Source organism: Myotis brandtii, unplaced genomic scaffold, assembly GCF_000412655.1.
Source record: "Myotis brandtii unplaced genomic scaffold, ASM41265v1 scaffold621, whole genome shotgun sequence".
Taxonomy (NCBI): Eukaryota; Metazoa; Chordata; class Mammalia; order Chiroptera; family Vespertilionidae; genus Myotis; species Myotis brandtii.
Window position 1 is genome coordinate 2,869,912 of NW_005370372.1, and position 23,484 is coordinate 2,893,395.

Here is a 23,484-nt window from a genome sequence, read left to right on the forward strand (position 1 = left end):
AGGCCTTTGTTAATTATGATGACTTCAATTACCATTGGAAATATCTCAACAGGCCATATGAACACATTACATTCTTATCAATAATAAATTGTACTTAAAATAGCCTTCTTGATAATTTTTAACTTTTGACCAATTTGCCTAATTAAACAAATTAAATCACTGTTTTCATCTTGTAATGAGGCTGAAGAAGAGCTAATGCTGAGAATAAACAGAAGCATCATCTGTCATGTTCCTGTTGTTCAGTGCAACTTCCATTGGTATAATTTCATGTTTAATCATTATTAATTTTAAGATATTTTAAGCTACTGATCCATATGCTACATAGGTTAAGCCAGAAAAGATAGTATATAAATTGCATATAAAGTATAGCACAGTACATTGAAAGTGATGGTACAAGTGAGAAGGCAGCTACCTACTTCTCAGGGTGTAGGTTTCCACTTTTTGCTGTGGTGCCTGGAGTGTAGCAGGTGACTCCAGAGCATCTCACACACAGAAGGTAGGGATTGCTAATGTCAATCCCTATAATAAATACCAGTCAACTTTCTCTTTTTTTTTCTCACTTCGCTTGCTATAAATAGGTATCAGTTCTGTTTTCTTTCAAACCTCCAATGGATCCTTTTAGATTCCACTGATACATGATGTATTTATTTTCATTTAAAGTCTTATGAAAAAGAAGACTTGGTTTTCTCTCAGGGATGTAAATGAAAGAATAAAACCCATGAATTGAAAAGAAAAACCTAATGTTTTAATTCATATGCACCTACAAATTGTCTCTTTGACTGATTGTTGTCTTTAGCTTTATGATATGAATGCATTGCCCTAAATTAAAATGTAAATTCTCAGGGTTTGGTTACCCAGAGACTTTAGTGGTAAATGCTTCTTTATAGCAGCATCCCACCATTAAAATGTTCTTCCAGTTATTTGGCATGAAAAAAAACAATTTTGTAGATAATTTGCTTTAAGTCCATAGATTTCAGAATTAGAAATTTTAGAGCTAGAAAGAACTTTACAGATCTTGTTTCCCTCTGTTTCTTATAAAAGAAAACCTGAGGAGACAGCAAGGTTTCATAGAGTTGGAATGAGATTGAGAACCTAGATTCTTGACTGAGGCACTGTCTGTCCATTCACCAAACTGCTTCCAGTGTTTGTCCTAGAAAAAAGGCATAAATTTGGAGGCCAGGAAACATGGATTAACTTTTTAAAAAATATATATATTTTATTGATTTTTTTACAGAGAGGAAGGGAGAGGGATAGACAGTTAGAAACACTGATGAGAGAGAAACATCGATCAGCTGCCTCCTGCACACCCCCAACTGGGGATGTGCCGGCAACCAAGGTACATGCCCTTGACCGGAATCGAACCTGGGTGGGACCTTTCAGTCCACAGGCCGATGCTCTATCCACTGAGCCAAACAGGTTAGGGCATGGATTAACTTTTATAATTTACTCAACAAATAATATTAATATAGCAAGCAAAAACAGTTCTAAGTGATATGCTAGATGCCAGGGATACAACTCAATAATACCAATGAGGTCTCTTGCCTTCAAGGAGCTTAATTTTAGTGTACTGAGACAACAGAGAAGGGCAAATAAAAGTTAGATAACTAAAGTGGAGTAGTGCTCTGAAGGTAGTAAGTAGGGTGACATTGTCAAGATTCTATGGGGGATAATTAGATGGGGAATATCCAAGAGAGTATTCTTTAACTGAGACCTAAAGAACAAATTGGTGCCATGAAAGTAGACCAGGGAAAAGCATACCAAGCAAAGGGAACAGCGAGTACAAGGAAGGCTAAACCAGCAAGAGCATGATGTGTGTGAGGAGCAGACAATAGGCCACTGCAGCAGGAACATAGTGAGCAAAAAGAAGAATGGGAGATCTGGATGAGTAATCAGCCAGGAAATAGATTGTAGGAAATCTTACAAGCAGGCCATAGAGAGGTTTTCATTTCACTGTAAATATGGTGAAAACTTGGAGTCCTGGAGTCTGGGCTCTGGGACTATACCTGAGTTGTATGGCATTGGCTAGTCTTTACCTTGTATATTAAGGGAAAATAATTGGCCTTCCCATCTTGAAAAGTTTTTTTTAAAACCTTTTTGCTCTGACAGTATTTTGAAAAGTATATTTGTCCATTATAATGTTTATAACATAAAATTTGCTTTTAATTTTTAGAAATAGGATGATGTCATTTTAATGTTTTTCATATATATATGAAATTTGTGAACTGGGGTGGGGGGGTTCCCTCAGCCCAGCCTGCCCCCTCTCACAGACTGGGAGCCCTCAGGGGATGTCCTACTGACGGCTTTAGGCCTAAGCCGCAGTCTGGCCTCTCTCTGCAGGAGGTGACTGGGCTGATCAGGGTAAGGCGCCAGCCCCATCACCCTGCTGCTGCTGCCACTGCCACAGCCGCCAAGGTGTTTTCATCAACGCGGACTCCAGTCCCTTCACCATGAAAAAATGACAACTTTCTTTAGGCATTTTCAAGATGTGTCTTTCATAGGATATGACATTTCTCTTTCTTTCTTTCTTTCTTTCTTTCTTTCTTTTTTTCTTTCTTTCTTTCTTTCTTCCTTTCTTTTTATCCTCACCTGAGGATATGTTTCCATTGATTTTTAGAGAGCTTGGAAGAGAGATGGAAAGACAGAGAGAAATATCAATGTGAGAGGGATACTTTGATTGGTTGCCTCCTGCATGAGCCCTGACCTGGGCCCTGGCCAGGGAGGAACCTGCAACTTAGGTACATGCCCTTGATCAGAATTGAACCTGGACCCTGCAGTTGGCAGGCCAAGGCTCTATCCACTGAGCCAAACCGGCTAGGGCAGGATATGACATTTCTTAGCCCCTCCAGCAGCGGACCTTCGTTTTTTCCTCCAGGAGTGTGGTCGAAAAACCCTAGATCACCTTCTTGGATTCTTATTACCCAAGTTACCAAGAACACTATGAGTGGTGGCACACAGGGAGCTTAGCCAATGAGTGGTCAGAAAAGGTGTTTCCTTTGCAGCTCACACACAGAGGCCCCCCGCATTGTGTCCGCTGGGCCTGCCCAAATGCCCTCCCTCCCTCTGTGGCCGGGGTGCGGGACGCTATGGGTGCCGCTATCTTTGTGAAGGAGTAATGGTTAATTTGCATATTACCCTTTTATTAAATTATATATATATGTATATGTAAAATACTATATGGTTTCCATGAGGGTATACTATATTGAACTTTTAGAGTATCTAAAATCTTATAGTGTTTTTCAAATTTGAGACACTTCACAATCCTTTATTGAGAGAAATACTGTATCAGCCTCTTCCCAAAATGTAGTTTACATATTTATAAATATAGATATGTATATATTTTCATTGTATTACATCCCATTCTAATGCTGGTGATTTGAAAATTTCACACTACCTTGGAATTTAAATCAACCCCAAATCTTCTTGTCATCAAATTTACCTGTATTGTGATTCTAATGGCCCTCATTCTTACTCTGTGCTAGGTCCTGGAATAGCTGATTCACCCTTAATGTTAACTAGAAAGTCATCCGTTTTATTTTGAGAATGTTCTCAGATTGTTTATTCTAACTTTTTTGAATGTTATCATCATAATCATTACCAGCAATCTCAGTATATATTTTTTGAGGAATGTCTATTTTTGCTTTTACATTTAATTTAATAAACAAATTATTATAGTGATCAGTATCACTTTTGATTTAATTCAGTTGTTTTATGTGTTTCATATTCATACCTGTCTTTGACTCTGTCATATTCAGAGAATGTATATATTTTTTGATTTAATATCCCCTACATTTTTTTTTTACTTGCTACCCTTCATTGTTATTGCACAGTTTAAGCTGCTTTCTGTTCCTTTTCCTCAAAGTTGGCTTATTTCATACTGTTTCTACCTTATTTTTTATGTATCATAATTAGTAGTAGAAGGATACATGGAGGCTTCACAGTGAATCTAATCTTTAAGAGCTAGAATTATTTCTCCAATTATCTTTTGATCACTAATGTTATAAATTTACTTTTCATGTTATATTTAAAGCAGTCTTTTCTTAATTTGTTAAATAAATTGCTTCTGAAAAATTAATGCTATAGTTTTTCATAGGTTAATCTAAAGAGTTATATCATTTTGATTACCCAAAGAACTAAAGAAATCTTCTGAATTCATGAAAATACAATTTCTTCATAAAACATATTATGATTAGCTAACCTCATGTTTTTCAAGGATAATATGTCTATTAAGTTCAAAATTTAAAATTTGTTCTTATTGTTATAATTTAGTAATACAAAAGTATAAAAATTTAAGTCTTTAATGTATAATTTATTTAGTTATATTTTCCCTCTAATTCTCTTCATCCACTCAATACTTGTGAGTCACATTATCCTCAAAGAAAATAGCTTAAACCAATTAACTCAGGAGACTCAACAGTGTTCTTATTGCCATTGTAACTGAATTCATGGCTTAATTTTCAGCCTGGCCTTACAGCCTGACCAGAACAACTATGGCTGATGAAGAAGGCTCAGCAGCTTTTGCTATTTATTATTCACTAATTGGGCCTAGTCAGCTGCAGTTGCTTTGGTGAATTTCCATTCCTAATAAAGGGTGTCCCAAAATTCACGCAAGAAGTAATTTTGATAGAAAACACAGGTTTATAATTAAAAATTGTAATTTTTTATTGATTCATAAAGTATACAGTATAGGGTTATGTATGGAATAGCATATCAGGTAAATGGATTATCATGTCGCGATAACGAGCACCATTAACTGTTATTGCCTGAGCAGCTACATTTTCGAAGAGGAATGGTCCCATGATGCCTCCTGCCCAAAATCTGCACCAAACAGTGACACCTTGTGAATGCATTTGTTTCTCAACAATCACTGGTGGATTTTCTGAACCCCAAATGTGACAATTTCGTAGATTAACAAGCCATCAAGATGAAAATGAGCCTCATCAAAATTCAGCCACATTTATGCAAAAACGGTCATGGAAAATTTCAACAAAAGAGTGCGTATGTGCCAGCAAAGCCGTGGAGGCCATTTACCCAATATGCTATTCCATACATAACCCTAAACTGTATATTTTATGTATCAATAAAACATTTACAATTTTTTATTATAAACCTGTGTTTTCTATCAAAATTACTTCTTGCGTGAATTTTGGGACACCCTTTAGATTCAAGTGATTTGGTAAAAGGAGGCTTTCCTTTGTAAGAGCCAGAACTGGTAACCAGCCGTAACTAATGGGGGATCACAGAATGCTTCGATTCCAGGATTGGACTAGTGGTTACAGAGGCAACCTTACCTTTTAATCCACAGAATGACTGCAAGGCCCTGTTGTAAATAATATGCTTGTAATAGTAAAAAAGGAAAGGATGGCCCTGGCAGGGTGTGTCAGTTGGTTTGAGCGTGGTCATGTACACCAAAAGGTTGCGGGTTTAGTTCCAGGTCAGGGCACATACCTAGGTTGTGGGCTCCATCCACAGCTGGGACATGTAAAGGAGGCAACCAACCAATTCATGTTTTCCTCTGACATCAATATCTCTCTTTCTCTCTCTCTCCCCCTCTCCTTCTCTCTCTCTAAAATCAATTAAAAAAATAAAACAAACATATCCTTGAGTGAGGATTTAAAAAAAAGGATGCATTTAGAGGTAGACATTTTAAAATATGCATACATACATACTGGATAATTGTATACAAAGCAATGACCTCTAGGTATTGAAGAATTTGTCTCATTTCACAAGTTCATTCACTTAACTTCATTAGTAAGTTAGAAATGCCAATTGTAATACTTATATAAAGAGTAACACAAGGATCTCAGTGTACCATTCTTATTCATATCAACTACTTTTCTCAATTTTGGGGGACACAAAAAATAAGAGAGAGCAGGGGGAGACGATAAGCCTAGCCACAGTATGATTGTGAACCAAGTTTCTCAATGAGCACATTTAATCTGAATTGTGCAATGTGATTAGGCTAGTTTCTATTGCAACTTAGGTAAAATATATAAACTTTAAATTTCTGGACATTTTCTTTTCAGTAGAAGTAGTTTTAAGTTCACAACATGAAAAAATAACTATTGAAAAGAAATGGGTTATTATAAATCAGTTCTGAGTGTTTACTTCAAGATAAATATATTAAATATGCAAGAGCTTTTCCTGTCTGTCACAGACTTGTCATTGTGACTTTGCAAATTAAATTTGCTAATGTGCACTGCTTGGAAAATTGAATGACCTGCCCATCCAGCATTGGCCTGTAAGCTGTCTCTGAGTGATCTAATCTATTATTTAATAACTGAAATTATATTGAGACCAATAGTCTGAGAAACGGACTTCTCATGTTTCACTTATGTGTTTTACCAAATGCATTTGAATACATTTGAGAATCAATTTGCTCATTTCTTTGTAGACATTTCTATAGGATGGTTTGGAGAATTCAGAAGAGAGATTTGGGGGGGAAATGTTAAAAAAGGAATATAATAACTTAAACAAGGAAATGTTAATTCCAGGGGAAGCATTTAAAAATTTTAATTAACACATTAAACAACATATGTTAAGTAGCTTTCCCCCAATTTCTTTTTCGTTAATTCCTTTATGTATAATATTTTTTGTATTTTAATTACTATATAATGACAATATTAATATAGGTATCTGAAACAATAATATATGTTTAAGAAAATAAGTGATTTGCATTAAAAATTCTGATATTTTCATGAAATTATTTCAATTTATGGAGGTTATGAAATGGAGGACCAGGGAGAACAACAGTATTAGTTTTCCTTAATATATTTAACAACTGCACATTAAAACTAGTCTTGATACACAATTATACAAGTTAAGAAGTACATTATTATTTTAAAGTTATTTATAAAAGACCTTTATGTGGTGATTTAAAAAAGAATCTGTATAATATATATTAAAGGAATTAATATATTTAAAATTGTGATTTTTAGCTATGAGAGGATTCAGAGGAAATATATGAAGTAAGTTTCACCTTAGTAAGATAATCATATAATGCTTAATAGAACTTCAGAAAGGAATTCAAAGAAAAAGAATATTTTTCCAATTAAAATATAATACATGCTCCTTGTATTATTCTAAAAAGCAAGAGAACACAAACATAACTATAGTTATACGTATCTCATAACTACAAAACTAATTACATTTACTATGTAAGCATCCATGCATATATCCATTTACCTCTCTTTTCTCTCAAAATAAATAGGCCTTTTCTTTCCTTTTTGCTGAATATTTACTTTTTAAACTTTAGATAAGTTTAAACAAATATAGCATATATGTATATTCTCAATGCAATTACTCTTTTATATTATAGCTGTCACTATTATTGTGACCATTTTACTATTGTTGGGCATTTAATTTATTTCCCAATTTAGATATTAAATGGCATTTCTATAAACGTTAATATTAGTAAATCCTCCTTTCAAGTAAATATTTCTTGAAAGAGTGAATGAATGAAATATTTGCACATTTCCACATATTCCTAACCTTAATTCATAGATGTAGTTCAATACCTTCCTTTTGGTCTATTATCATCTAATCCTTCTACTTTTCTATATCTGAACTTTGCTAGAAATAGATGTAAATGAGATTTCTTGAAAAGATATGCTGACGAAAATAATGTGTCCTTTTTTAAAATTATAGAAGTAGAACTATAATTTTCACAACTGAAACTGACTTTGTAGATTGTTTAGTTTGAGGGTTTTGAAGATAGGAGAGAATTAGAATCAACTGAGAGATTCCTACAAAAGGCATTCTCCCCATTGGGATATGCTGCTCTGTTGGTGGGGGCGGAGGCTCCCCATGTGATTCTGATCGTCCCACGGGTAAGGACCACACCTGCAGCCCATAGTCATTTACTTTTAGTCAAAAACAAAAGCCCAAGGAACAGTGACTGGCCTACGTTGCAGACGTTATTAGTGCAACAGAATGGAACCAGATCTCCTGACGTCTACACTTTCCACTCTGGCTTTTATGGTATTTTGTGAGTACTGTATGTTCTTTGTAGTAGGTATTATATTTTTTAAAAGAGTTTCAGGGTTGTATAAGCTTGAGAACACTGGGTTAAACAGTTGATTTTTTAGTGAAGCTTATTTCAGAAGCTTTGAAATACAATATTCCCTTAATAGAAGAATCTAACAGGCAGCGTTTTTCCAATTTAATTGTGGATGGAGCTAACCCCTAAAGCAGGGGGAGGACCTTCCTGCCTGCATGCCATATAAGGCTCCAGAAATATTTGCTCTCGCCCTGCCAAGGCATTAGGGGTGAGTTAATTAAATGTTTGACCAAATGCAGCAGGCTAGTTTCTAGATTGATAATTTTGTATGGCCCTCGAATGATGTTATAAATATCCAAATGGTTCTTGGCAGAAAAAAGGTTCCCCACCCCTGCCCTAGAGTATCGTGAGGGACTGTTGTCTTTTGAAATATCCTTTGACAAAAACATTACTTGCCATATCACCATATGTATGCACAGTAATACTAAAACTGTCTTATACATGGAGGGCAAAAAATTTTAGGTATCCATTAATATGAATATTACTGATCAATCCTAATATTTCATGAGTGTTTCTACTACATAAAAATGTATGCCTAATTTAAACTACTGATACTTTGAAGCACAGGACTTCCATTTTTGTGTTCATCAGAATCACCTGGGAGTTTGTTAAACTACAGATTGCTCAGGCCCTCCCGTGGTCTTTCTTACTGACCAGGTCCTGGGTGGGCCCCGAGAGCCTGGATTCTAAAAAGTTTCCCTGGAAGCTGATGCCACTTCTCCAAGGACCGCACTTTGAGACACCACTGCTTTAAAGTAAATGTGGAGAAACCACTGCTTTAAAGTAAATGTGGAGACTTTTCACTAATTCAGAATGCTTGCAGCTGAGAAGAATAGTATCTATTAGTTGGAACCCTCTTTACATTCACATTATTAACGAAAGTAGTTTGTTTTAATGTACTTTTTTCTTATTCATGTCAATAGTGCCCAGGAATAGATACCCATAAACTAGAGAGGGTGAATTTTAAAGTGTATTAAAATGCACAGTTGAATCCAGTGCAAATCCTTTAGTCTGAGGGTTCTTAATTGAAGCTAGGAGAGAATCTTAGGATCAACTGAGAGACTCCTTCAAAAGACATTCTTCCCATTGGGATGTGCTGCTTTATTGGTGGGGGCGGAGGCTCCCCACGTGATTCTGATTGTCCCTGGGTAAGGACCACACCTGCAGCCCAGAGTCATTTACTTATAAGTCAAAAACAGAAGCCCGAGGAACAGGACTGGCCTGAGTTCGAGATGTTATTAATGCAACAGAGTAGAACCAGATCTCCTGACGTCTATACTTCCCTCTCTGCCTTTTATGGTATTTTGTAAGTACTGTATGTTCTTTGTAATAGGTATTATGTTACACACACTTCTGTTTTAGAAGAGTGTAATTTGTGATTTTCGCATGTAGGTGTGTTGCTAAATGTTAGACTTTCAACACTGTTATTTTGCATATTCATTTTGTTACTGGAGGGACAATTATATCGTTGTGGCTTTTAACTAAATAAAATGTGCTCTGTTCCCAAATAGTTTTATCAATGACAAATTTTACAATTCAGTTCGCACATATCCACATGTATGTTCGTACACACACACAGTCATACCTAACTTGACCAAAAATTTCACAATATAGTTCTCTCTTATGTGGAGTGTATTTTCATATTTCTTTGTTTCATTTAAAAATGACTTGGTCAAGACGTATTAAGTTGATTTTATTACCTAATGATGGATCAGACCTACAGCTTTACAGAAATAAAAAAAAAGCCATGTTGCTCATATTGTGTCTAAATAATCTTTTCAATGTTTCAATTTCCTTAGAGAAAAAAAATACCTAAGTGTGGTTGTGTGTGTAGGAAGTTGTTAAAATATCTCAGGATGCTGATGTGTTATCTGGCCGTATAAATTTCCAGAGCCATATGGAAAGTTGGACACACGCTTCTTTCTAGACCTGCTAACTTTAGATTGTTAACACATCCTCCCAGCCTCCTTCTGAAATCTGGTTGTCCACGAAGTCTCCCACTGTTTATCCTTTGCATTACTGCGGTGTGCTGCCAAAATAGTTCAATGTTGTGATTTTTATTTCCAGTTTTGTTTTAAGGAGTTTACCTTGGGAATATGGAAAACATTAGTCTCTAAAATGAATGAGTTGATAATACAGGTCTGAATTTAATGAAAAAAGAATTAGGGAAGAGTTAAAATAACTATATTTGGACTGGAAAAAAAGGGTTAACATAATTAGTCAAAAACAATTGTTCTAGACTTGTGTTTTGAATAAATGAGTGAGATTCTTAGATTTTGTCAAGGGAGGGCAACAGGTAATTCAGTATCTAAAGCAGTGGTTCGCAACTTGGCTGCACATTAGAATCACCTGGGAATCTTTTTAAAATCCTGATTTCTGGGCCTCATCCTCCAGAAATTCTGTTTCTTTGTTACTAATATTGTGGCCCCACCCCATAACAAAGAAACTGAATTTCCAGAGGATGAGGCCCAGAAATCAGGATTTTAAAAAGATTCCCAGGTGATTCTAATGTGCAGCCAAGGTTGATAACCACTGATCTAAAGCATAGTTCAAAGAGATAGAAAATTCATCTTCAACCTTAAACTCCTGTGGGATTTTCCTAAATCATTATTGATTGTTTCTTGGCTTCTACCTTGGGAGACAAATTGCTTCAGTTAGGATTTGATTGTACTTAGAGTTACAATAGATCTCTTCTTTTCTAGTATACTTTCTTTTTTTAAAACAAAATATCATGCCCTAGCCAGGTTGGCCCAGTGAATAGAGTGTGGGCCCACAGATTGAAGGGTCCCGGGTTCAATTACAGTCAAGGGCATGTACCTTGGTTGCAGGCCCCAATCACCATATGGGAGGAAACCAATCAATGTGTCTCTGTCACACTGATGCTTCTATCTCTCCCCTCCACTCTCTAAAAATCATCCTCCAGTGATATTCGAGGCAGGCGAGGTCCATGAAAATCAAATTGACCCGGGCTATGGGGGGAAAAAATCTCATTCACTTGGGAAACATGCAAAAGTCAAAGGAGCATGACATAAAATAATTTCTCATTACTGTCTTTTATTCAGTCATGAGGACCGTTAGTTGTCAAACCCAGAATTATCCTCAACTGTACACTATAAATGTGGTAAGATAGGAGTGAAATTCCCTCCAAGGGGATAGTTTTTATTAGGTTGTATTTAAAGACACTTATCCTGTTGTTTAAATGTACATTTTGCTAAGTACTAGTTGCTGGTAAGCTCTGGTTCTGGTGGGATGATCCTGAGGAGTGACTCAAGCACAGAGGAAATTAGAAGAGAAGTTAGGTTATACTGTGAATAAATTGGAAGTCATCATGGTACTCTATTTTAAAATATTCTTTTAGTTCCTTTGTTAAAGAATATGCACTTGGCACATGATAGGAATGTGAGAACATCTGTGTTGCATAAGTTGTAATATTCTGTTTGTTTTCTGTATTTTCTTATATAGCCTGAAAAAAATGACAGTGAGCCAGGCAGCCAGAGGATAAAACCTGTTTTCATCGATGATGCTAATTTTGGACGACAAATATCCTATCAGCATGCAGCAGTCCATATTCCCACCGACATCTACGAGGGCTGTAAGTAAAAGGATGTGAACAACAGCTCAAATGCCATGTTCTTATCTATCTTATGGAGCTAATGTGCTACTGTTTTATTTTCATGTCATTTAAGAGTCTGTGGCAAACTCTGGTTTGTGTAAAAGAAGAAACCTGATTTTCATGAGCTGTTTATGCTCAGATGGCCTCACTGGAAAAAAATTGTAGGCAAGTCTACATCCATGGAGATGTTCTTCTACTCTAGTGTTTAGTAAATAATTCTGCTTTCCCAAAGGACATCAATAACTTAAAAGGATTAGATATATTCTTTAAAAATCAAAACTGTGCCCCACAAGTGCACACATGCAAACATTCTTACCAAACACACAAACCGGTAAAGGAAGCGAGATGTATATTTTATACTCCATTTCTTACCACATGTTATCATGCTTTTAAGTCTCTCTCACTCCCAGTATATTGTGGGCTCAAGATAAAAAGAAGTGTTGGGAGAAGGAATAAACAAAAGACCTGAGGAAGCAGAAAACCACTAAATGGAAGATTAGATTGAGAAGGCTTCACTGTAAAGAGGGGAGGGGTAAGTTATATGGGAAAAAGCAGGGGAGCAAGCTTGGGTCAGTGATGTTTCTCAGAAACACCCACATGTAACCAAGGCAGAGCCTGAGGATTCTAACTAGGAAGTTCCCTGAGGACAGCCCAGTCATCTATGAGGACTCGCTGTGACCCAGAAAGCAAGGTCTTTGTTCAATAATAGCTCTGGCTTCCATGATGTCCATTCACTAACCAGCTTACTTTTATGCCCCCTCATACCCTGCCTTCTCACAAAAACTGGTAAGGAGAAAGAACCACTTGACATTTTTTAAAAGTGTGTTTCCTGTATTCCCCATAATTAGAAAGGCTCTAATGTTCTGAGTATCTAGAGTAGCCATGGGCAAACTACGGCCCGCGGGCCAGATCCAGCCCATTTGAAATGAATAAAACTAAAAAAAAAAGACCGTACCCTTTTATGTAATGATGTTTACTTTGAATTTATATTAGTTCACACAAACACTCCATCCATGCTTTTGTTCTATCTTGGTTTCTGGAGCCAGATGGCCTAAGTTCAAGTCTAAATTTTACCAATATTGTTTCCTTAGGCAAATTTTTTGATGTATTGGGAAGCTTCATTTTCTTACCTGTAAAATGGGGGTAAATTTACTAACCCCAAAAGTCATTTGAGGATAAAGTAAATTAATATATATAAGTTTGCAGTACCAGGCTTATAGTGAGTTCTATATAAGTGTTTGCTGTTACTATTAATTATACAATTAAAGTTTAGAAACAGGATTAAGCACAGCCAGGCTTATGAGTTCTATGTAAGTGTTTGTTGTTACTATTAATTATACAATTAAAGTTTAGAAACAGGATTAAGCACAGAGACTAATATTATAAATTAGCTTTTATTTTTTTAATCCACTGTGATATTATTTATTGTTTAAAAGGGAATTTGAAATACATGTATGATTCTTTTCATAACATAAATTTCACCTATAAATATGCTATTCATTCATTTTGCTTCTATTTAATGTTTTAAAATGTGCATGTTGTTTTATCAATTCTCATAAGATGTTAAACATACAATATTTCTCTACATATAATAGATACAGAATGGTGTGTATAGGTAGTTTTTGATGCTCCATGCAAATTAAAAATAATTTGACTTCTTTACAACCAACTTATCCCATTAATTGCAAGTCCTTTGAGAAACTACCTGGGATTTAGATTCAGATTTTTTTTTATTTCCACAATTTTGTTCTTTATCAAAAAGTTACTTAATATTTGCAATTACATTTTGTAAATACTATAGCGAGCCACTATTCAGACAACACCAAGCTCTATAATGATGTTTTTCATTTAAAAATATTATTTAATTCACCTTATTTTGTTTAAAAGTTTATAACCTATTGCTTGTTGGGTATGTCAACAAAGTAATGATCTTATTACTTTATCTTTCTATTGAATTTACATAAGAATAAACTGGGTGAATGGATATAGAAATTCTTAGTCAAAACATATTTTTTTGTCAATACTGTGCATAGCATGGCTCTATTTTTCAACTTGCATTAGTATGTTAAAAAATGGACTTCAACTTGATTGTTTTTAACATATTGGGAAGCTTCTTTGATTATGTTTCTGTTTTGTTGCCTCTTATTTGAGTTTTTCCCCTTACTCCTGAAATTCACTACTTTATAAATGTCAAGATATTCAGTCAATTATTTTTTTCAACTAGTTTAAACATGTAGACACTTTGTTTAAAAATATCTATTTACATGGAAGACTTGTAGATACATTTTTTTAAAAAATGATTGAAACAAATGTGGTGTGACCAGAACCCTGCCTAGCTATCCCTTTATGTTCTTTAATAGGAAGCCTTCTGTTTGTTTACTATTGGTAGTCAAAATATCCTCTGAGCAAGTTCATAGATCAGCAATTTTCAACCCTTGTGCCGCAATAATTTTTAAAACATGCAATACCTGACTTTTTAGTCGTCTCTGAGCAAGTTCATAGCAATTTTCAACCCTTGTGCCGCAGTAATTTTTAAAACATGCAATACCTGACTTTTTAGTCATGGGCACTGACCTCTTTTCCCTTAGAGTGACAAAAAAAAGAAGACATCAACTGTACAAAAATAGCCATCTAGTGTAAATGAATTAAAATGATACCTATATTTTTTTGTCAAATCAGCAAACATATATTTTTTTGGTGTGCTGCAGAATTTTAGTAATCACTTTATGTGTTCCAGGAGGTGAAAAGGGTTGAAAATCTCAGTCATATTATTGATTGATTGTCCTGCCCAAAGAAAGGAAAAAATAAAAAAGTCGAGTGTATTGTGGTTTTAATTTGTCTCTTGTGGATCTAGCAGCTTGGGGAAGTTGATGGTTATTTCTTAGAGTTCTGCCTCTACACTCCCCCTCCCTTTCTCCTTGTTCCCCTGGCCACTGCCTCATCTTTCTCAGGACATGGGCACCTTTGCCCAAGTATAACTTGAGAAAAGAATGGCTTGAGCTTACGCTCTGCTCTGTATAGCACCAGGCACACCACTTCCGCCCTTTCATGGTACACAGACTAGGCTGCCCCTACCTCACTGGCCTGTTCTCTCTCCAGCTCCCTCCCTCAGATACACAGAATATTTAATGAGGCTCCTCACATGCACTTCCACAGTCTTTTTTGCCCCTCTGTAGGTAAATTTCCTTGAAGTTCAGGCAGTCCAGTAGTGCTTATACAGAAATCCTCAAATTTTCTGTAAAATTTTCGATGAAGGATATCAGAACTACTTCACACATTTTTAAAACAGGTTTCTTGCCCTAGCCGGTTTACTCAGTGGATAGAGCATCAGCCCACGAACTGAAGGGACCTGGGTTGGATTCCAGTCTAGGCTTCATCCCTAGCCCAGTATCTGGGAGGTAACCGAAAAGATGTTTCTTTCTCTCTGTATCTCCCCGTCCCTTCCACTCTCTCTAAAAATCATTGGGAAAATATTCTAGGGTAGGGGAGGCCGGGAGGAGGTCAATGGGGGGGGGGGAATAAAGGAGACATATGTACTACTATTTTTAATACTATAAACAACAATAATAATAATAAAAGAAAATACCCTAGGGTGAGGGTTAACCAAAACAAAACACAAAACAAAAATACAGGTTTCTTTTTTCTTCTAAAAGCTATGTGCCATGGTGGCAAAATTTTAATTTTGCATCACATTTAACATGGAAAATGAAAGTCTCCAATGGTATCCTCTCCTGAAGCTAATCATGGTTAATAGTTTGGGACATAGTCCTTTAGAATATTTTTAAAATTGCCAACACTAACTAATGTAATAACTCAAACGGGTTTTTCATACTGTTCTTCAGCTTGCTTCCCCGCACCTGCCTTATAATAGAAGGATATTTTTGTTAAACTATTAAAAGGCTGAAAATAAAGAGGAAAATTTCTCTTAGGAAGTAGGTTACCCAGAGAATATATAAAAAAATTACTTTGCTTAATTTTTCAATGGGATACTAGTTTTTAGAAGCAAAAATAAATGAAAAATGCATTTCTCATTTTTTACCTAGATTACTAGAACCCAAACTAATTAGAACATAATTCAACAGTCTGATAAATTACCTTGTGTATATATTTTACAAATACCAAGGGTTAGTAGACTCTATAATTCCATTGACCTGATTAATAATAACCTTTTTTAGTTTACTAGTTGCTTGACTTCATGCTAATAAACTTCCTTAATATAATATTTTATTTATTTACTATAATTTTTTTAAAATAAATAATTTTGAAAAGGGGGAAACTGAAGTGAAGTCTTTAATGAAAAATCACAACATTTGTAAGAAATGGTGTCAGATGTCAAATTCTAATTCTACCCTTTATTCTTTTAATAAGTATGAGAAATAATATACCTGATATTTTACTTTTGAGTTAATTTTGACTTGGTTATATTATTTTGGAGCCAGGATTGTCCCCAGAAGTTAGTAATATACTTACATATGAGAATCTTCATTTTCTTACTATTTTGATCTCTTTTTTTTCAGTTGAAATTATATTCATGACTAATGTCTTCATCTATTTTATACTGTCATGAAATCTGACACATAAAATAAATCCATGAATACATTTTTAAGATATTAATTGTCACATAATATACACATCTCTTTATTAAAAATATTGTAATTGATTTTAGAGATATAGAAAAGGAGAGGGAGAGAGAGAGAAACATCAATTGGCTGCCTCCTGCACCCCCCTCAACTGGGCATGTGCCCTTTTGGGAATCCAAAGGCAACCCAACCCTTCAGTGCATAGGAGGACGATCAACCAGCTGAGCCACAGTGGTCAGGGCATGTATCTTTTTTCAATATCTTACTTTGTCTAAACCTTTTTCTTTATAATTTCAAATAAACTATTTGTAAACAACTGCAGAAGATGATTTTAATCACCTCAGAGAATAAAAATACCGCTTTACTTTGAAAATTAATTTAAAAATACCTAGAGATTTTCAGAAGTCATAAGACACTTTGGCATATGGCATACATCTTTTAAAAAAGGAAAAGAAGCTCTGTCTTTGGATTATTTATTTAGTCCTATTTATCTTGATATTGGCTTTTCCTTCTTGGTTGAAATCTCATCAATAAGACTCTGACCCTTCCCGGCCTGTACTCCTTTGTAATTCATATCCAGTGTTATGGGCTGTGTGAGTAAATGACACAGAAGTAAAATCAGCAATGTTAACAAGATCTTAAAAACTTAATAATTACTGGTAGTTTTTATGCAGTTCACCACAACATATTAGATTTGCAGTATTATTCTAGGTTTCTGAACTTAAGAAATGTGAAAAGTACAGTTTAATTGAAGCTTAACAGCAGGAAACAGCTTCTTTCACTTAAAGGCAGTTGTGTAGCTACATTCTCATAATAAATCTTATGTTCTAATTTCCCAAAGGCGATTACTTTAGTCCCTTGAATTGAAAACTGGTCATTTTTGCTCAATGATATGTTTAAAATTTTAGAGTAGTATATTTAATGAAAACCCTATCTGAAAGTTTTCATTTTTGATAATTTCACAAGTTGGTACTTTTATGTAAAAGGAATTTCAAAATTCATAAGATGTTTAGTAAGAAATCATATATTATTTCAACCAAGATTCTGATATGTAGAACAACTCAATAAGCATTCTTATTTAAAAAAAAATAGAGCATGGCATTAGTTCACAATTATTTGTTTTACACAGAAAAACAACAGCCGAAACACTACCGTGAACATATATAAGCATTAATAGTTTGTACTGTGCTGTGAATCCCAAACCAGAAGTGATCACAAAAAATATGGCAGGCAAGCCCAAAAGCCAAGCTCAGAAATGTCTATCAATGTATAAGGAGTTATGTAAACAGGATTTTTTAAAAAATTATCTGCATGTTTCCCTCTAGTATTTCTGTCAACTGTTCCTAACTTTACCACTGAATGATCAGAAAAGAAACTAACTTGCATGGAATTTATTTAATTAGGAAATAAAAAGTAATAGTTATGGAGAGCACTGGCCAGCTGCTGTGTCTCAGTTGCTTGAGCGGTTTGATTCCCAGTGAGGGTACCTGTCAGGTTGTGTATTCATTCCCTAGTTGGGGTGTGTGCAGGAGGCAATGGTCACTCTCTTTCTCACATCCATGTTTCTCTCTCTCTCCTTCTCTCTTCCTCTCTCTGTCTGCAATCAATAAAAACATATTTTAAAATAATTGTGGAGAAAGGTATTTGGAAATTTTGCAAAATTGTACTTTAATTCACTACTCTTTAAAGATCCGAATAATTTTATCTTAGCTCATTTGCTTTTCAAAAGTACATTTATAAGATTTATTAGAATTAAATTTGTATACCCACACTTTTTGAGATAATTAGATTAGCATACCAGAATGCCATTATAAAAATTATAATGAATATAAAATTAGAAGGAAGAGTATAGACCTAAAAAATATAGCAGGTTTACACAATATGGATAGGCATGCTTCCTTGGGCTACCACTTTGTCCAAGGTCATACCACCCCTCCTCTGTTCTTACTAGAGTATCCAGTATAACATTGTTATGAAGGTAAAACAGATTACGTAATTCCTCCTACAGAAACATTACACTTTCCATTTCCATTATGAACTGAATGTTTGTTTTCTCCCCAAATTCATATGTTGAAATCCTAACTACCAATGTGCTAGTATTAATGTTAGAGGTAAAATAAAGATAACATTTTGCCCTTAAACTATTACAGATAGTCCCCCATTTCTCCCTGTAAAGGAAAAACATTCTCTGTATTACAAAATAGGGTAAAGGATATATATAAATTTACAGTGATACTAATACTATATATATGTGTGTTCATTGAGTATACTAATAGTAAATATATAGTAAACTAAGTGAATATACCAATACTGACATATTACAAAATGAGTGAATATAAAGTTTATACCTGTACTTTTAACATGCCAGGAAGCTTTATCATATATTATTTAATAATATTTTTGAAAATAACATTTTAATATTATATGTTCCATAGGTAATTTATATTGTTGTCATTTTATCATGGTAAATAAATATATCTCCATATCCCTTCATAATTTCCTTATGATAAAATATAAGACCTCATATTAGAAAGTCAAAACTATTGATAAATTTTATTTATATTGCAGGTTAATACAAATTCAAATTTATGCTAGCAGTGAATTAGTGCCCTTCTAACTCCAACATTATCAACATTGAATATTACCTCTTAAATAATTTCTCAATGTACAGAACATTGAATATAAGTTGGATTAGTTTACTGCAAAATATTTTTCCAGCTATTACATCATATATGTATATTTCTGCACTGGGTTCTGTAGTTGTTTTCTTTGCTGGTATTTATGATAAATATTAATTTGGATCAAGATACTATTATACAAAATGTTTTTAGCAATAATAGGTTCTTAAATTTTGTGTTGATTGTTGTTTTTTAACCAGATAATTTACAAAAAAAAAAAAAGAAAGAAAAATGTTTCTGCAATTCTGGAGGTGCATCATTCCAGTTTTACAGAGCTGTATGCTTAACTGCTACAAAGGTCAATGCCTTAAATAACTGTCAGTAAAATGTTACCATGTTTATTAATATACCAAAGTGGCAAAGCAGCTTTTCTTTCTTATTTTAAAATTCTATTTCAATTATAAAGCCTTGGTTCTGAATCAAGGAAATAGAAATCTGATAAGTGCTAAGAAAGGGAACTCTTAAGAAGTACAATTGATTCTGTAACAAAGTGATCATCCCATCACTTGGGGGGAAAAGAATTAGCTTAAATAATTAACAGTATATCTTATTAGGAGTAGGGCAATAAAATAATAAGAACATCATAAAAAATACATTGAAGACAATCCTGAAGTTCAAAAATGTAGATTTTAGGCTGGGGTAATTTATCATCTATAATAATACAAGGGTAATATGATCATTAGACCGGACGTCTACAAGACATCTTTCCGGATGTCCTTCCTGATGAAGCCGGGGCCGGATGGAAGCCAGCCCGGGTCCCGGGTGCCTGTGGGCAGCCTGGGGAAGACAGCCTGGGTCCCGGGTGCCAGAGGGAAGCCAGTGCTGGCAGCTGGGGGGGAGGAAGGCCTACTCTTGCATGAATTTTCGTGCATCAGGCTGCTAGTATTTAATAAGAATTGCCCAAAGAGAAGCAATTCTTCTCTGAGGTAAAACTTGCACTTACTTTCAATGCCTTACTGTATGTAATACATGCATTTCAGAAAGAGTGATATAGTATTTATTTTTCTATAGAAAAAAATGGTGAACACAGGTAAACCCAAATGATCTTATAGATACTAGCTCTTGAATTCATTTAGGACTGTAGAGTAACAGACTAATTAATAATAATAGTTTTATGGGCTTTGTAAATTGCTATGGATTGAATTTTTCACAAAAAGTCATGTTGAGACCCTAACCCCCAATGTACTTGTATTTGGAGAAAGGGTTTGGTGGTAGAAGGTGAAAGTTAAATGAGGTCATAAGGCTGGGGCCCTAACCTGCTAGTATTATTAGCAAAAGCCCATACATGTACACAGAGGAAAGGCCAGGTGAGGAATAGTATGAGAAGGCAGGTGACTGCAAGCCAGGAACTGAATAGGCAGTCACCTTGACCTTGGCTTTCCCAGCCTCCAGAATGTGAGAAAATTTCTGTTGTTTAAGCCACCAAGTCTGTGGTATTTTGTCATGGCAGCCTGAACTGACTAAAATGCAAATTTATTTCCAGAGGAAAAATGCAATAGGCTTCAACTTTGGTTTAAAAGAATAAAGATAAAAGAAACAATGAAAAAGTTAAGTTGGCTATTTCATACTTTATATTAAAATATATGGTTTAAAAATATTTGGCTGGAAATTTGTATTTGCAAGCCTCCTTTTTGCATTTTAATCCAGAATCTTGGTTTTTGCACTTTCCTTCAAAGGGATTGGTCTTCAGTGCTCACCAAACTCAATAGATAAATAGACTTGATTGGGAAGACAATTAATTTGCAATTCTAGGCATAAATAGCAACAATAATTAGTTTGATGATTTTCATGGAGAATCCCCTAAGTTACCGAGTGGGTATGTAGGATCTGCGGATATAGAAACTGAAAATTATAGTTACTGAAGTCTGGTTTTGTTTTGTCATTTTTAAGAGAGGGCAGAAGAATACTGTAACAGTCTGATTAATTATGAAGTCATGCTGACAAGCTGTTGCTGTTGTTTTTACCAGTCTGTGCAGATAATATTGTCCTGTGCACATTTCAAATTGATCACATTTTAGAATACTCTCCTACTGAGTGAGTTTGTGAAGCATTCCAGTTCTTGAATTGAAACTTGAGGGACACTTTGACCTTATCATATTTAGAATTATAAAACCCTCTGATCTCATTGAAAATAAAATTGTAAATTAGCTTTTGAGATAGCTACTGATTACAAGGTCCACTAAGCTTTTTGGTGTAGATACCTATGATGGTGGTTGCACCTGTCTTCTGTAGTTCACATGGTAGGTGAACTACTCCAGAATGGCACATTTTCTAAATATGTCTATAGGTAATAAAATTATATCAGGATTCTTCAGTGGGATAATGGTTTGCTGGCCAAATAAGTTTGGGAAATGTTGTATTTTATAGTTCCCTCATTAGAGATTCATAGTACACATTACCTTTAACAGCTCAGAGAAATTCTGCTAGAAACAAAACTCAAGTTGTTTTACCGGATGTTTTTCGTATTTATTTGACCATGCAACATTACTATCCCACAAGTATATATTTTATTTAATTTACACCATCACTCTAAAATAATAAAACGGCCTTGGTCACTTTTAGTCATAAAAAAGATCACCCCCCCCCAAAAAAAAAGTTTCCAATCAGAAATTACGATGTCTGTTCCACGTAAGAGTCAGGAATCTCAAATTTGAGGTAGTGTTGCCTCTTCTTCCCTACCATGGATTAGAGGTAATGAAAGCCTACAATGGAGAAGGGGCAAAGGGGGGCGGGGCATTTATGAGCTGCTATGTGACTTTTATTCCCCATCAAGTTGAAGCAAGGTGGGGAAGGGAAGGTGTAGGATGGCCCTGCGCTGGGTGGCTTAGGGCAGGGCTGGGTGGACGATGCATCTTTAAGATAATTAAACTGACTCTTTCTCCTGGGGAAAGATCTTATGGGTTATTTAGAGACTTCTTGCTGGGTTCTTCTCTTCTCTAGTTCCTTTGACCCAACAAACACACATTTCTGTTCTATGTGAAAACTTGCTGCTACTCGCCTCCATGGCCCGGCCTGGAGTTTTGAATTGGCTTCCCCAGAACAACCTAAGGTCCTGTGGAATAGTGACATCCTTCATACTCCATGCCAGCCTGAGCAGAGGCTACCAAGTCAGCCAGGATTTACACCAGTGATGGCGAACCTATGACACGCGTGTCAGAGGTGACATGCGAACTCATTTTTTTGGTTGATTTTTCTTTGTTAAATGGCATTTGAATATATAAAATAGATATCAAAAATATAACTCTTTGTCTTACTATGGTTGCAAATATCAAAAAATTTCTATATGTGACACGGCACCAGAGTTAAGTTAGGGTTTTTCAAAATGCTGACACGCCGAGCTCAAAAGGTTCGCCATCACTGATTTAGACATATGATATTATATGGCTCTTAATGTTTTACTGTGTATCTCTTGTGGTATATTTAATTACAAAGTTTATTTCATAATGTTGCATATTTGGCCAAATATATAAGAAGTGGCTAAGGTTATTCTCAGTAGCTTCATGAAGGATGTTCTGTGAGAATACTTGGAAATTTTTAAAGAATCTATGTCACAATTAATATTGGTATTGTCCCCATCTTTCTCATCTAATAATGATAATGCCCATATACTATTTATCACCCATATCTTAGCACTCTGCTTAGCACACATATAACTCAGGAATACACACATCTTTCCATGAAATATAGGAGCTGGCATTTATTTCTCAGTGCTTTTTCTTAAGAGGGAGAACAGTATGTTAATTAAATTTTCTTAATTTCTATTCATATTTTGTTAGTAGCCGTGTTACAAATAAAATAGTCTTTGAATTATTTTATACTGTTGCTGAACAAGAAATTCAGGCATTTGTTAAAGGTCCAGTTATTGCTATATTTCTAATTGTGTACTGGGGAATACAAATTAAAATGCACGGTTTCTTTGTTTCTAAAAAAGAAATTAAAATGGGAACATAGAGGGAAGACATTAAAAAGAATGTGTGCCCAATTCAATGCCTCTATAAATTGATAGCTGGAAATCAGGAGTGTACTTGGCCAGCTTTTTATGATGGATATAACAAGTGACAGGCCATTCAAAGGTTGAAGAAAAGGGATAATGAAATCTTAAATTAGAATAGCTTCCAAAACAGACTGACAGTACTGTTCACAGCAAATTAAAAAGGGATTGACAATTGGAGAGAAAATGAAAGTATGGAATTTGAGATGAGAATATTTTAATCATCTGACATTTGCTTCATGGATAAAATCTTATGCAGATTTCTCCCTAGAGATAAAGAGGTATTTAAAAGGTATTTCTACAATCCTGTAAAAAAGAGAAAGACTTTAAATTGATTAAATATTTCAAAACTACTTGTCTCAAGATACAAAGATCAGATTTTAAAAGTATGGGGCTATGAGCTATGCTTGAGATGGCATCTTGTCCATTTTTATTGTGATTAGAGCAAATAAGTCATATACAATTTTAACTTAATGAATAATACATGACGCTTTTTAAAAACACGGCTTGAGGTATATCATATCCTAAAGGGAGTACCAAACCTTGCTAAATGGTTCCATCTTGCG

At 34.9% G+C, this 23,484-nt stretch overlaps 1 protein-coding gene across 1 annotated transcript in view; it reads left to right on the forward strand.

Moving 5' to 3' along the window:
* Positions 1 to 23,484, forward strand: part of CACNA2D1 (calcium channel, voltage-dependent, alpha 2/delta subunit 1) — a 328,431-nt gene that overhangs the window by 186,749 nt on the left and 118,198 nt on the right. Inside the window, exon 6 of the mRNA XM_014528178.1 lies at positions 11,519 to 11,648. Within this exon, the coding sequence (XP_014383664.1) occupies positions 11,519 to 11,648 (130 nt within the window). The remainder of the gene's footprint in view (positions 1 to 11,518; positions 11,649 to 23,484) is intronic.